The sequence below is a fragment of the Lygodium microphyllum genome, chromosome 16 (genome assembly GCF_053477565.2).
Source record: "Lygodium microphyllum isolate KBCC chromosome 16, Lygodium_microphyllum_v1.1.10, whole genome shotgun sequence".
Lineage (NCBI taxonomy): Eukaryota > Viridiplantae > Streptophyta > Polypodiopsida > Schizaeales > Lygodiaceae > Lygodium > Lygodium microphyllum.
In genome coordinates, this window is record NC_141150.1 from 125540719 (window position 1) to 125552879 (window position 12161).

Genomic DNA, 12161 nt, shown 5'->3' on the forward strand with positions numbered 1-12161 from the left:
AGTTGGTAGATTAAGCGGGAGGGAGGGAGGGAGGGAGGGATTATGACAGCTCGAGTTTGAAAAGGAACTTGTGTAATAAGATTAGACTCTTTTTTGGCTTCTTCCGCCAATGGGAAAGTCGTCAATGATCCTGGGCTGATGATCGAGCGCCGTGCGCGCGCGCGCGCTCTATAAAAGGCATGGATTGTGACAAGTGCCACATCTGCCCAGTACGTACGTACGTACACACTCTCTCTCTCATTCATTCATTCATTCATTCATTCATATCCATCTAATATGGGGGATACTGCTGTTCTTCTCCTGCACACGACAGTCGTCCTCATTCTGGGGCTCGCCTTTTCTCCACCAGTCCGCGGCCTAAGTGGCAGCAGGCGCAGCTTACTTGCAGCCGACCCGACCGCCAATCAAAGCCTGACATTTGGCGAGCGCCAAGCCGAGTTCGCGGCCTGGGTCGACTACGTGGCTTCCAAGAAGCACAGCGCCGCCCCTCCGTCGAAGAAGTCGACGTCCTCCTCCTCCATCACCAGCACTAATAGTGATCAGAAGAGTACTACTGCGTCGACTATCATCAGTGTTCAGGATGCCAAGTCGGGCAGCTCGGCAGGGACGGTGCTGACGGTGGGGAAGAGCGGCCAGTACCGCACCGTCCAGGCTGCCGTGGACGCTGTCCCGAAACACAACAGCCAGCGTGTCACCATCCGCATCGCAGCGGGCACCTACAAGTGCGCCCCCAATTTATGCTCACTGCCCCTTCGCCATATTATTAATCACTAGACTAGATCATTGTCGCACCAAAGTCGCTGGCATCACCAGCCGAGATTCTTATGGACCTCGCAATAGTCACCATATACTAGATTTTTTCCTTTGACAATGTGTGCGTGTGTGTGCACCATATAATAAAGCAATCAAACTTCAAACACGCTCCTCATCTCCTCGTGGGTTTATGCTCTCCTGATGATCTTATAGGGAGAAGGTGCTTATCCTAGACACAAAACCATACATCACATTTATCGGGGCCGGCAAAGATGTGACGACTATTACTTGGGGCGACACTGCCTCAAGTAGCGGGAGCACTTTTAAAAGTGCTAGTGTGGCAATCAATGCTGACTATTTCATAGCACGTGATATTTCTTTCAAGGTAAATCACGGCATTGAATTATGTAACTAGGGAACCCAATTGTGAGGAAATGATGTTGACGTATTGCATCAAGATACACCTAGAAAGACATCCTATGTATCATGTTGTATCATATTTGCTAACACGTGTATCCTCATCTTGGAATTGCATTCTAGAACTCTGTTTCTGCTCCCCCTCCCGGGGCAGTAGGCAAGCAAGCGGTTGCCCTACGCATATCGGGAGATAAGGCAACATTCTACAATTGTGGCTTCTACGGAGCACAAGATACTTTATATGACCATTCTGGTAGACACTATTTCCAAGGTTGCTTCATTCAAGGATCCATTGACTTTATATTCAGAGATGGCCTATCTTACTATGAGGTAATGTTATAGTGCTAGAAGTTGTATTATTGAACCAAAACTAATCATCCTTGAGAATACCATCATCAAGAGGCAATTGAGAAATTTGCTCTATATGAAGTCCTAGGCTCAATGATCACCACTTACTACTATTGAATCCCAACTCATGGGCCTTAAGGGTACCACTATCATCCCTAAGAACACGTCCATCCTAAACACTTCTTATGAATTTCTAGCCCAACTAGATCCACTCGCCAAAGTCCATGTGGCATGCTCGAGTTATGGCCAATCCTTAATGTGCTAGTGTTGTTTTTCTCAAAATTTCATTAACACTACAAGGATTTGAGCTGGTAGCGATGGCGATTAGCGATGGCAGGTAGCGGCGTTGCTATTGGTATCGCTTTTGCAACGCAAATAGCGACGCTCCACAGGGAAAAAAGCGGGCCAAAACCGAGCGCGGCTTTATTTCGCGTTTTCACGTTTTGTGTTTTGAGAGCGAGAGTGAGGGAGAGAGCGACCGTCGTGAGAGAAGGAGAGGAAGAAGACTTGCCGCCGTTGCCGCCGTTGTTCGCGAATGAGAGGAGGAGCCTTCATCGCAAAGAGGAGCCGCCCCACACTCGCCATATCTCATCGGTGAGTCTCCCTCTCTCTTTCTTTTGCTTGTTTAAGGTTTAAATCACTTTATCTTTTGCTTGTTTAGGAGAGGAAATGAGAGAGAAAGAGAGGGAGAGGGAGAGGGAGGGAGAGTGCATTCTCTCTCTCCCTCTCCCTTTTGCTTGTTTAAGGTTTAAATCACTTTATTTTTTGCTTGTTTAGGAGAGGAAATGAGAGAGAAAGAGAGAAAGAGAGGGAGAGGGAGAGAAAGAGAAAGAGAGGGAGGGGGAGGAAATGAGAGAGGGAGAGGGAGAGGGAGGGAGAGTGCATTCTCTCTCTCCCTCTCCCTTTTGCTTGTTTAATGTTTAAATCACTTTCTTTTTTGCTTGTTTAGGAGAGGAAATGAGAGAGAAAGAGAGAAAGAGAGAGAGAGGGAGAGGGAGAGTGAGGGAGAGAAAGAGAAAGAGAGGGAGAGGGAGAGGGAGAGGGAGAGGGAGGGGGAGGAAATGAGAGAGGGAGAGAAAGAGAAAGAGAGGGAGAGGGAGAGGGAGGGAGAGTGCATTCTCTCTCTCCCTCTCCCTTTTGCTTTTGGAGAGTATTAAGATATATTGTGAGAGGGAGAGGAAATGCGAGAGAAAGAGAGGGAGAGGGAGAGAGAGGGAGAGAAAGAGAAAGATAACATATATTGGAACGATAGCATATCCATGATTATGGTAATGGTATCCACTTTGCTTTTTTTATGGGTACCATTACATCGACTCCTTAAGAGGGCTAAAAATTAGTCATACACTTTATGAAGTCTAATTAGGAGATTTAAGATGCACGATAATAGACTTATCGATAATGGTATGCAATGTGCTTTGCCATGGGCCACGTACATTGGTGACTCTTTAAGATGGCTTAAAATTGGTCATATCCTTTATGTCCAAGTAGTAAATCTAATTGTGATATGCATAATTCTTTTTTTTTTGTATTAACTTTATAGGCATAACAAATTAGAAATCATGCCAACTAGTCAACGGAAGGACTAAAAGAAAATGATACCCTAGCTAATGGTCATTACGGTACTTCATCAAAATGAACCCAAAAGTATTGTTATAGAAGAAGAATCCCTTAAATTGAGCATAGGATATTTTCTTCAAATGTTATGGCTATGAGTAGAATTGATTGAAACAAATTTTATTACTATAGTTGATAAATTTCATAGATGGCATTAATTTTAATACATAGACCTAGGACAAAAAAACCACATTTCTAAGATGCTTTTTGTTGAGACTGATTTATTATTAGATTAAGAGATCCTCAATGATGCTCATAAATGGATTACTTATACTTAAAGCCCTCTAGTGCAATTGTATAAGTAATCCTAGTAGAGCCCCTCTAAGATACTCAAAGTACATAACCTAGAGACCGTAGCTAGGTATATAAGGTATAATGGTTGTATAAGAAGACACCTCAATAATTGACTTATCGCCATTAAATCCCAAAGAAGAATCGTGTTCCATCCCCTTCAACTCTATATTCACCTCATGAAGAACTTCATTAATCATAGCATCCTTGTCACCAATCTTTTTGTTGCAATGATGAAGTAACATATTCATCACTTTTCCTTTTAGCATCTAAGCCATTATCCAATCTTTTAGTCAAGTCCAAACATTTAGTCTTCGACTCATGAACCTTATGAACCAATGCTTTTTTTTTTTACAATAACGAATAATTATCTACCGGGACAAACAAATCCTTGAGCATGGTATATGGCCGAGATATAACATCAATAAATCTCTCAACTACTATATACAATGCATTCTTTACATTAATCAATAAAGTATTTCTTATATCTTGAAGTTTAGATTTCAACACGATGGATGCATCAATATCAACCTCAATGTTTTACAAAATTTGCTTCTCAAGCTCTTGCAGAGGCTAAAACCTCTCAAGCAAGAGCTTATGGTCAACTTGCAACTTGACATACATCTCCATAAAGCTGTCCATTTGAGCCTCATTTGCTGTAATGTAGATAAGATGGAAAACGAAGAAGGTCTTATTGTTTAAGATCACGAGGCGTATCTTAATCAGCGTGTCCCATGTCCTTGCTCTCAATGCAAGTTGGTAATTAGACAAAAATGCCGATTGTTTATAGAACACGTACGATGATTTTGCGAGTTTCAATCTGGGATCATTGATCAGGCGATTGCGGATTTTAGAAAATGGTAATTTGAAGTTAATATTAATCATGTATTGTACTCGCAAGCTAATTGAAAACCATACACAATATGATTGGGTCTTGTTGGCAAATTTTCTATCCAGGGGGGTGATGTCTCATCCCAAGGGGAATGCACCCTTTGCGGCCAATTAGAAGAGTTCGTGGGCGTGCGATGGATGGAGTGTAGGAGCTAGTCCACCACTCGCAAGGCCAATCTATACCGTCAATGCCAGAGGAGACAGACAACCTTCCAGGCCTACCTACAATCTTGGAGCCTGAGATAGAGGCAATGATCGATGCATTGATTTCCATGGATGTCGAGACATATGATCCGCTTAGAGAGGAAGCATCCATACAATTATATGTATTGTACTCGCAAGCTAATTGAAAACCATACACAATATGATTGGGTCTTGTTGGCAAATTTTCTATCTAGGGGGGTGATGTCTCGTCCCAAGGGGGAGTGCACCCTTTGCGGCCAATTAGAAGAGTTCGTGGGCGTGTGATGGATGGAGTGCAGGAGCCAGTCCACCACTCGCAAGGCCAATCTATACCGTCAATGCTAGAGGAGATAGACAACCTTCCAGGCCTACCTACAATCTTGGAGCCTGAGATAGAGGCAATGATCGATGCATTGATTCCCATGGATATCGAGACATATGATCCGCTTAGAGAGGAAGCATCCATACCATTATATGATGGGTGCCGAGTATCTCGGTTGAAGATATTGCTTGCACTCTTAAGTGTGCAAGAAAAATACAGGTGGAGCGATACGAGTGTGACCGAGTTATTCAGGTACCTTGCACATAAGCTTCATTGATTTTTTTTTTTGACACTATTATTACAAACATTTGTTCTTTTTCAAGGTTTTTTATGATTTTTTTCAGGTTATGGAAATATCACATATTACCACCTGCAAATACCATGCCTAAGTCTTGTGATGATGCACGACATGTTTTATGGAAGCTTGGCATGGACTACAATAACATCCATGCATGTATCAACGATTGCATATTGTTTCAAGATGAATACGAGACTATGGAGACATGTCCAAAGTGTGGTGCTCACAGGTATCGACAGGACTTGCAAGGGCAAACCATCCCTCAAAAAGTTCTCAGACACTTTCCGCTCATCCCCCGCATAAACCACATGTTTCGTATGGCCGGCATGGCAAGCTTAACAACGTGGCATGTGCAGAATAGGTCCACAGATGGAGTTCAATGAATATCAACGAATTCACGCGCATGGAGCCACATTGACTCTACCTTCCCAGGCTTTGCGCGAGAGCCAAGGAATCTTCGGCTCGGTCTCACAATGGATGGTGTGAACCCATTCGGTCTACGCTCAACTTCTTACAGTGTGTGGCCTATAGTCCTTGTCAACTACAACATCCCTCCATGGCTTTCTACGAAGAAATGACATCTCATCCTTAGCTTGCTTGTCCCAGGCCGCTACAAAGTGAAAAATATGGACATGTATCTTCGTCCATTAGTCGATGAGCTTAAGATTTTGTGGGAGGAGGGGGTCACTGTGCAAGATATGAGCAGGCGCGATGGTCGGGGGTCCAACATTCGAGCCATTCTCATATAGACGATGCATGACTTTCCGGGATTGGGAGAGTGCTCAGGTGAGCAGACCTCCGTTCTCACTGGTAATATCTATATTTTATCTCATTCAATCAAGTATTCACTAGGTCGTGGCTCGCCTTACAGGTCTGGTTACCTCAGGTTATCATGCATGTCCATTGTGTGGGCCATAATTAGACTCCCGAAGGTCACGAACCATGAAGAAGATGGTATATCAAGGACACACCGCTTTCTTGCTGGAGGATCATGAACTCAGGGAAGGTTTCCTTGGACGACCTCCAACACATATGAACACCGCAAGCTGGTACGAGCTGAAAATGGTCAACCCGGAATCACATCCAAATGGAATGCGATGGTTCTCAGTTTTCTACGAGTTGCCATATTAGACCCACTTACAGGTCAACCACTTGTTGGATCCCATGCATATTTTCAAGAATGTGGGCAGCTTGCTATGGGACCATATCACAGGAAAGAGAGACACTATAGGGGCACGAATGGATTTGAAGGAGGTAGGTAAGATGGAGGCACTTTGGCCGCAGTTGAGTGCTGATGGTCACGTGCAGCTTTCTCGTGCTCCTTGGGTTTTGTCCACTAAAGAAGAGTACATTGTGAAGCAAGTAATCAAGTCTATCCACACTCCGACAGGTATGATGCATTCTCTTAGGTCCGCATTTTCTAAAGATGACCAATTGTCGGGGCTAAAATCCCATGATTGGCATAAGATATGTCAGGTTTGTGCTACGAATGGATTGTAATTAGCGTGGGCATTTTGTAATTTGAAAAGTGGCCACTATTTATAATGCTTTCTCATTTGTGGCAGTTTATCCTACCGATCGCGATCGCATAATGCCTTACTCCAGAAATTCGCGGGGCCATTTACAAGTTGTCAACTTTGGTGCAATGGATCTCATAGAAAGAGATTAAGACGTCCTCTATTGAATCCGCGAGGCGGGGAGCAGTGGAGACAGTCTTTCTCTTTGAGAAATACCTGCCCACTAGCATGCTCATGATACAAGTCCACCTTCTTGTGCATCTTGTGGACGAAGTGGAGATTGGTGGACCTGTCCATACGCGATGGATGTTCTTCCTGGAGCGCTTCATGAAAACCCTGAAAGGCTTTGTGCGACAACGAGCTTGGCTAGAATGTAGCATGGCCGAAGGTTGGTTGATGTCAAAGGCATTAATGCATATCTTGCAATGGCTACCAACGGTGGAACTAGACAATGAAATGCTATGGACACTGAAGGACGATGATAGACTGACTGGAGATGTGGTGGTTAGAAATGGGGTAGAAAAAAGAATGGATGCCTCAATGGAAGAGAAGGTGAATCGCTTTTGTATGTTGCACCATGCCTCCATGGAGACGTGGCTCGCCAAGTACCAGATTGCAAGGCAAGATTGAGAGGAAGCGCGAGCTGAATTCCGACATAGTATGCATCATCGACCGATTTGATATCCCGAAGGCATGGAGGAGATGCCGCGGTTTATGTCAACACGATGGTTGCATGGAGCCTTGACTGCAGCATCCAGCGAAGGGACAGAGGTCTCAATGGAGGAGTGGGAATTCTAGAGGGGATGTAGTCCAAAGGTGATGACGGGTTTAGAATCTGTCGTATCTAAATTTTATATGCGATATCTAATTTGAGTGTTTTAATGTAGAGTATAAAATATAAAGTGCAGCGTGGTCGTGCAGATGGCATTTTTGCGTGGAGCGTATTAACAAAATGCGCTCCACAATGGACTGTGGTGTCATGGCAAGGTTTGAGCAAAATAGTCGATGACGAGCAACGGATCTGAACACGGTTGTGGATGAGATGGAGTATTTTGGGAACTTGCAAAGTATTATTACAGTGGATTACCGTAGCTTCTCCATGATACTATTTGATGTGCTGTGGTTGAAAGTGGTACTTTGAGGAGCTAGAGCAATAGTTTGACGAGGTCCATCGGGATTTCTCGAAATAGATTCCGAAAAAAAATGGACGGATTTGCACGACACCTTTGTGTTGCCGGCCCATTGTGAATAGGTGCATGGAGTCATTTGCTTGCTAATTGTAATACGACATGGTTTATGTCACAATGGTTTGAACTCGCTTTGTACGTGTTTGTGAACAGGTAATCTTCTATCCAAACCCCTGACAACCTCGATGGTGATATATTATACCTTTAACTCCCCGAAGTGCGAGAGTATATGATCAAAGCAATGTTTCGAGAATAGATGAAGATAATATGCAAATAGAGGGGTCGATATTACAAGGGGTGGAGGCCATCGAAAGCTTGGAGCCCGCATCCGCTAACAATGATGGAAATACAGGAGTCCAAGAATTTTTTGAGAACGAGGCGGACTCATTCTTTTGTGGTGACATGTCTATCGACCTTTCAGTGTATGCGGAGTTGTGTCAGGAGATTAACATGGAACCATATGATACTTCATACTTGGAGCATCCACTTACTCAATTCGTTTTTTAGATCTCTTATAAAGGTACATAAGATATGCATTTTAAGAGGGATTTTTTAAAAATGATTTATATTACTGTACTTTGTATAATTTAAATTGATTATTATAACACCATTTTTTATCTATACAGGTGACATTTTCAAGATGAGTCGAGGGATAAGCGATGAGGAGTTGCAGGACATCTTCGCATGCATGTCTCCAAAGCAGCTCGTGAGATTCAGAGAGATGGCAAACCAGAAGCTGTCTCATTCTTTGTCAGGGCACTCTGCTAGATCTGCTTCAGCGCGATCGGATGCTTCGGCTTCGAGCAGACGATCTCGACGCTCACGACTTGGGCTAGAGGGAGGGACTGCATCGGGATCAAGGGGATGCTGCTGTGGAGACACGGATGTGGTGTCTCTGTCTCGTTGTTCAGCTGGAGCTGCGTCACCTCCAGGATTTGTCACACCTGTGGGTACATGTACTCCAGTTACTCCGGCTTTTGCGCAGCTGTCAGTACGTGCCACCCCTTTGGGTGCCACTCCAAGAGAGGTTACCGCCGTCCTTACACCGGATGTAGAGGGGTCTCCTGGATATGCCCAGGAGCGTGGACGGAGATGGGAGAGGACCCATCTTAGGCAGACTCCTAAGGGTTATAGATATCTGGTCGATAGTAGGTCAGGAGCCATCATCATGAATGATGAGGGGAGGAGGGTGATGGCTCGCATGAGAGAGTTGTGCCAACAAGTTTTTCGGCACAACGTCTTGGATCGTTGGAATAACATACTGTAGGGGAGCAAGGACTACATAGTAGCATCCTTGTACGAGGAGTTTCTAGATCCAACCGTAATAGATAGATTCTCTATGGGCTGGATGATGGATTGCATGCATGCATACATGTCACATAGATGATCTGACGCACGCAAGGCAATCAAGAGTGGGGCTGCAAAGCCCGAGTGGTTAGATGCAGACGACTGGTGCCGTGAGTGAGGGAGGAGGCTACAGATTCTCCAGGACGTTCGAGTCAGCAGCGCGAGGCGGCGAGGGCACGACTGGAGGCCGGAGTGGTCCATCATCTTGGGAGTGGTGGCCACAGGACATATTTGGAGGACTTTGTAAGTTTCTCTTTTGTTTTGCTTGTTTGTTTTTTTGAAATATTCTTTGTACTGACAATCATGTTTCTAACAGTTAGCATTTTGTTTTCTTTGCAGCACTCCATTACAAATCGCGATCTGTAAGGCCTTGAGACTCGATATGCAGAGAGGCATGGTCTCAATGCATTGATCGACCGATTGTATAGATGCGGCAGCCCTGTAAGTCACTCATCTTTCTTGTCCGTAGTTACCATGAGATATTTGAATGCATTATTGTATGGTGGATTGATGTACTATTTCTTTTTCTGCAGAATCTGTTCAATGCTCCTTTGCGGCGGGATGAGCTTTCGGGGGACGAGGACTTGTAGCTCGTCCTTGGATCATTGGAGCTCACACACCTTTAATTTTTAGTCGTCTGATCTATATAGACATTTTCTATATATTAGTGATATCCTATCATGATTGTACCAATCGCTTTTTATGAGATCATGTATTTATTTCATGTATCAATTTTATGATTTCAGTATACATTCTTTTTGTTTGCAAGCGCTTTGTATACAGTAGTGCAGAAACTATTTTGTATGGCTCTCATACAGCACACAACGCTATATGTGGCAGGGCAGCTTACTGCCCTGCCACAAATTTTTTTAAATCCCTGTTACCATCGCTATTAGTGTTGCAAATTTACTGCTCGCGTTGCTATTGGCGTTGCTATGCGCGTCGCAATTTACTGGTTGCGTCGCTATTGGCATCGCTATTGGCGTCGCTATTAGCAACGTCGCATTTGCGACGCTAATAGCGATGCCAATAGCGATGCTAATAGCGACGTTTCTATGGCGTTGTCAATAACAATGCTTTTTGCGACGATGGGGGTAAATTTTGTTGTTTGTATTTTCGTCGCTTTAAATGTCGGTATAAGGTCTATATCTTGTAGTGTAATTTGCCTAAGAATGTTTGAGTTCTAGACAAATGCTAGCGATTTTATGATTGAGTTCTAGATAAATGCTATATGAATGCATAGGAACTATGAATATCATGTTTTAACCTTAGGATTGTTATCGAAATATCTAAAATGAAAAAAATCTAGAGCATTCTAAGGAAATCCTAGAAGAAGTTTGAAAACATGCATTCATGGGTAAATAGTACTTGAATTCTACAATACCCTCAATTTTTAACACCTGTTGTTTTGAACTCTACAAGGTTGTGAGTTGCATTCAATAGCTAGTAGTACACGTTTTGTGACAGCACAAAAGCGACAAAAGCCAGGAGACAACACAGGCTTTTCATTTGTAAATTGCAAGATTACAAGGTCTGGAATGATCTACCTTGGGAGAACATGGGGGCCTTATTCTCGAGTGGTCTTTCTCTACTCTTACATTGACAACATCATCGTGCCTGTTGGATGGAATGATTTTGGTGATTCTAGCAATCAAAAGTGAGTCCATTAGGCACATATACACATGTGCACATGCAAAAACACATGCACACATGCATGTGCACACACTTGCATTTACACATGCATATCTACACACACATACTTACACAAACACGCATATACCCGTGCACACACACAGACATGCAAGTATATGTGCCCCATACATGTGTACATGCATGCACACACATACATACACACTCTCTCCCACACATGTTTGTGTCTTTTCCACCCACATAAACACATGCACACATAGCCCCACATGCATGAATTTGTTCGTTTTGAATGACTATCTTGTTAGTGCCATGCACATGAACATGTATGCAAACACACATCACTTGTGTATATCAATACATGCTTGTATACACACACCCATACATGCATATATTATTAGTATTTATGCAAAACTTAAAAACACCTAACTTTCCAAATTGAAAAAATTGATGTTATGGCTAGATTTCATGATAGAGTCATAAAATCATCAAATGAAGTGCTAGAGAAACTAGAAGATCGACTTGAAAAGCTCTATGCACTCTACAAGTGGATTAAAAGTATATTCTCACACCTAACCTGTTTCAATTGAAAACGATATCACATAATTATAGTATGGAAGAAGTTGTATAATGATTGCTTTCTTTCAGAGGCTACAAGAACATTACCAATTTTTTTGGATGAAGGCTATTTCAATATGTAAAAGTTTTACATTGCATTTATGCTAGAATAAGAAAGCCAAGGCTAGTCCAAATATAAATGTGTTTTGCTATTCTTAGCTTTCATGATCACCATCCAAATGGAAAACAAGAGTTTTTATATTGATGTTTTGTCCAAATGTTTAAATATTTATTAGGTTGTTCACAGTGTTGGATTGGCACGATATACATGCATCACACTTGTGCTATTAATTTAATGAACTAATTGATTTTTTCATGACATAGGACGGCCTTCTATGAAGAATATAAATGCTCTAGCCCTGGTGCGAACACAAAGAATAGGGTTGCATGGTCTTACCAATTAACAACTACACAAGCAACTGCCTTTGCATCCCTAAGTTTTGTGGATGGACAATTGTGGGTCCAAACATAGAAATACCAATCAAGTACGAGAGTTAATTACATTATGTAGCATTCTTTTAAGGGAATTCCAATGTACCACCCCACTTGATCATATTTGTTCCATTTTACACCTCACAAATGTAGCATGCTATGGAATGTTAATATGGATTATACATGTCTCATAGTGATAACTTTTTACACACATGCACAATAAGACCCTCAACATCATTCTACCTATAGAACTTTAAACTACTTTGTATGATCCAATAACCGTACATGTAATGTTG

At 42.8% G+C, this 12161-nt stretch overlaps 2 protein-coding genes across 2 annotated transcripts; both read left to right on the top strand.

Annotated features, from left to right (window-relative positions):
- Positions 1-270: 270 nt before the first annotated feature.
- LOC148023392 (putative pectinesterase 53) lies at positions 271-11905 on the top strand. Its single transcript, XM_087696353.1, has 6 exons — positions 271-722; positions 967-1138; positions 1294-1500; position 4150; positions 10591-10825; positions 11758-11905. The coding sequence occupies exons 1-6, from the start codon at positions 277-279 to the stop codon at positions 11903-11905; spliced, it is 1209 nt and encodes a 402-aa protein (XP_087552479.1). The 5' UTR covers positions 271-276.
- LOC148023393 (uncharacterized) lies at positions 3832-8468 on the top strand. Its single transcript, XM_087696354.1, has 2 exons — positions 3832-5071; positions 5164-8468. The coding sequence occupies exons 1-2, from the start codon at positions 4782-4784 to the stop codon at positions 5498-5500; spliced, it is 627 nt and encodes a 208-aa protein (XP_087552480.1). The 5' UTR covers positions 3832-4781; the 3' UTR covers positions 5501-8468.
- Positions 11906-12161: the final 256 nt, after the last annotated feature.

What these genes read in the sequence shown, in the direction of transcription:
- LOC148023392 (XM_087696353.1), top strand. Translation starts at nt 277, where the DNA reads ATGGGGGATACTGCTGTTCTTCTCCTGCACACGACAGTCGTCCTCATT. An exon ending in CACGTGATATTTCTTTCAAG is followed by an intron (nt 1,139 to 1,293) that starts GTAAATCACGGC and finishes ATTGCATTCTAG; the next exon opens with AACTCTGTTTCTGCTCCCCC. An exon ending in GGTGATTCTAGCAATCAAAA is followed by an intron (nt 10,826 to 11,757) that starts GTGAGTCCATTA and finishes TTCATGACATAG; the next exon opens with GACGGCCTTCTATGAAGAAT.
- LOC148023393 (XM_087696354.1), top strand. Translation starts at nt 4,782, where the DNA reads ATGGATGGAGTGCAGGAGCCAGTCCACCACTCGCAAGGCCAATCTATA. An exon ending in AGTGTGACCGAGTTATTCAG is followed by an intron (nt 5,072 to 5,163) that starts GTACCTTGCACA and finishes GATTTTTTTCAG; the next exon opens with GTTATGGAAATATCACATAT.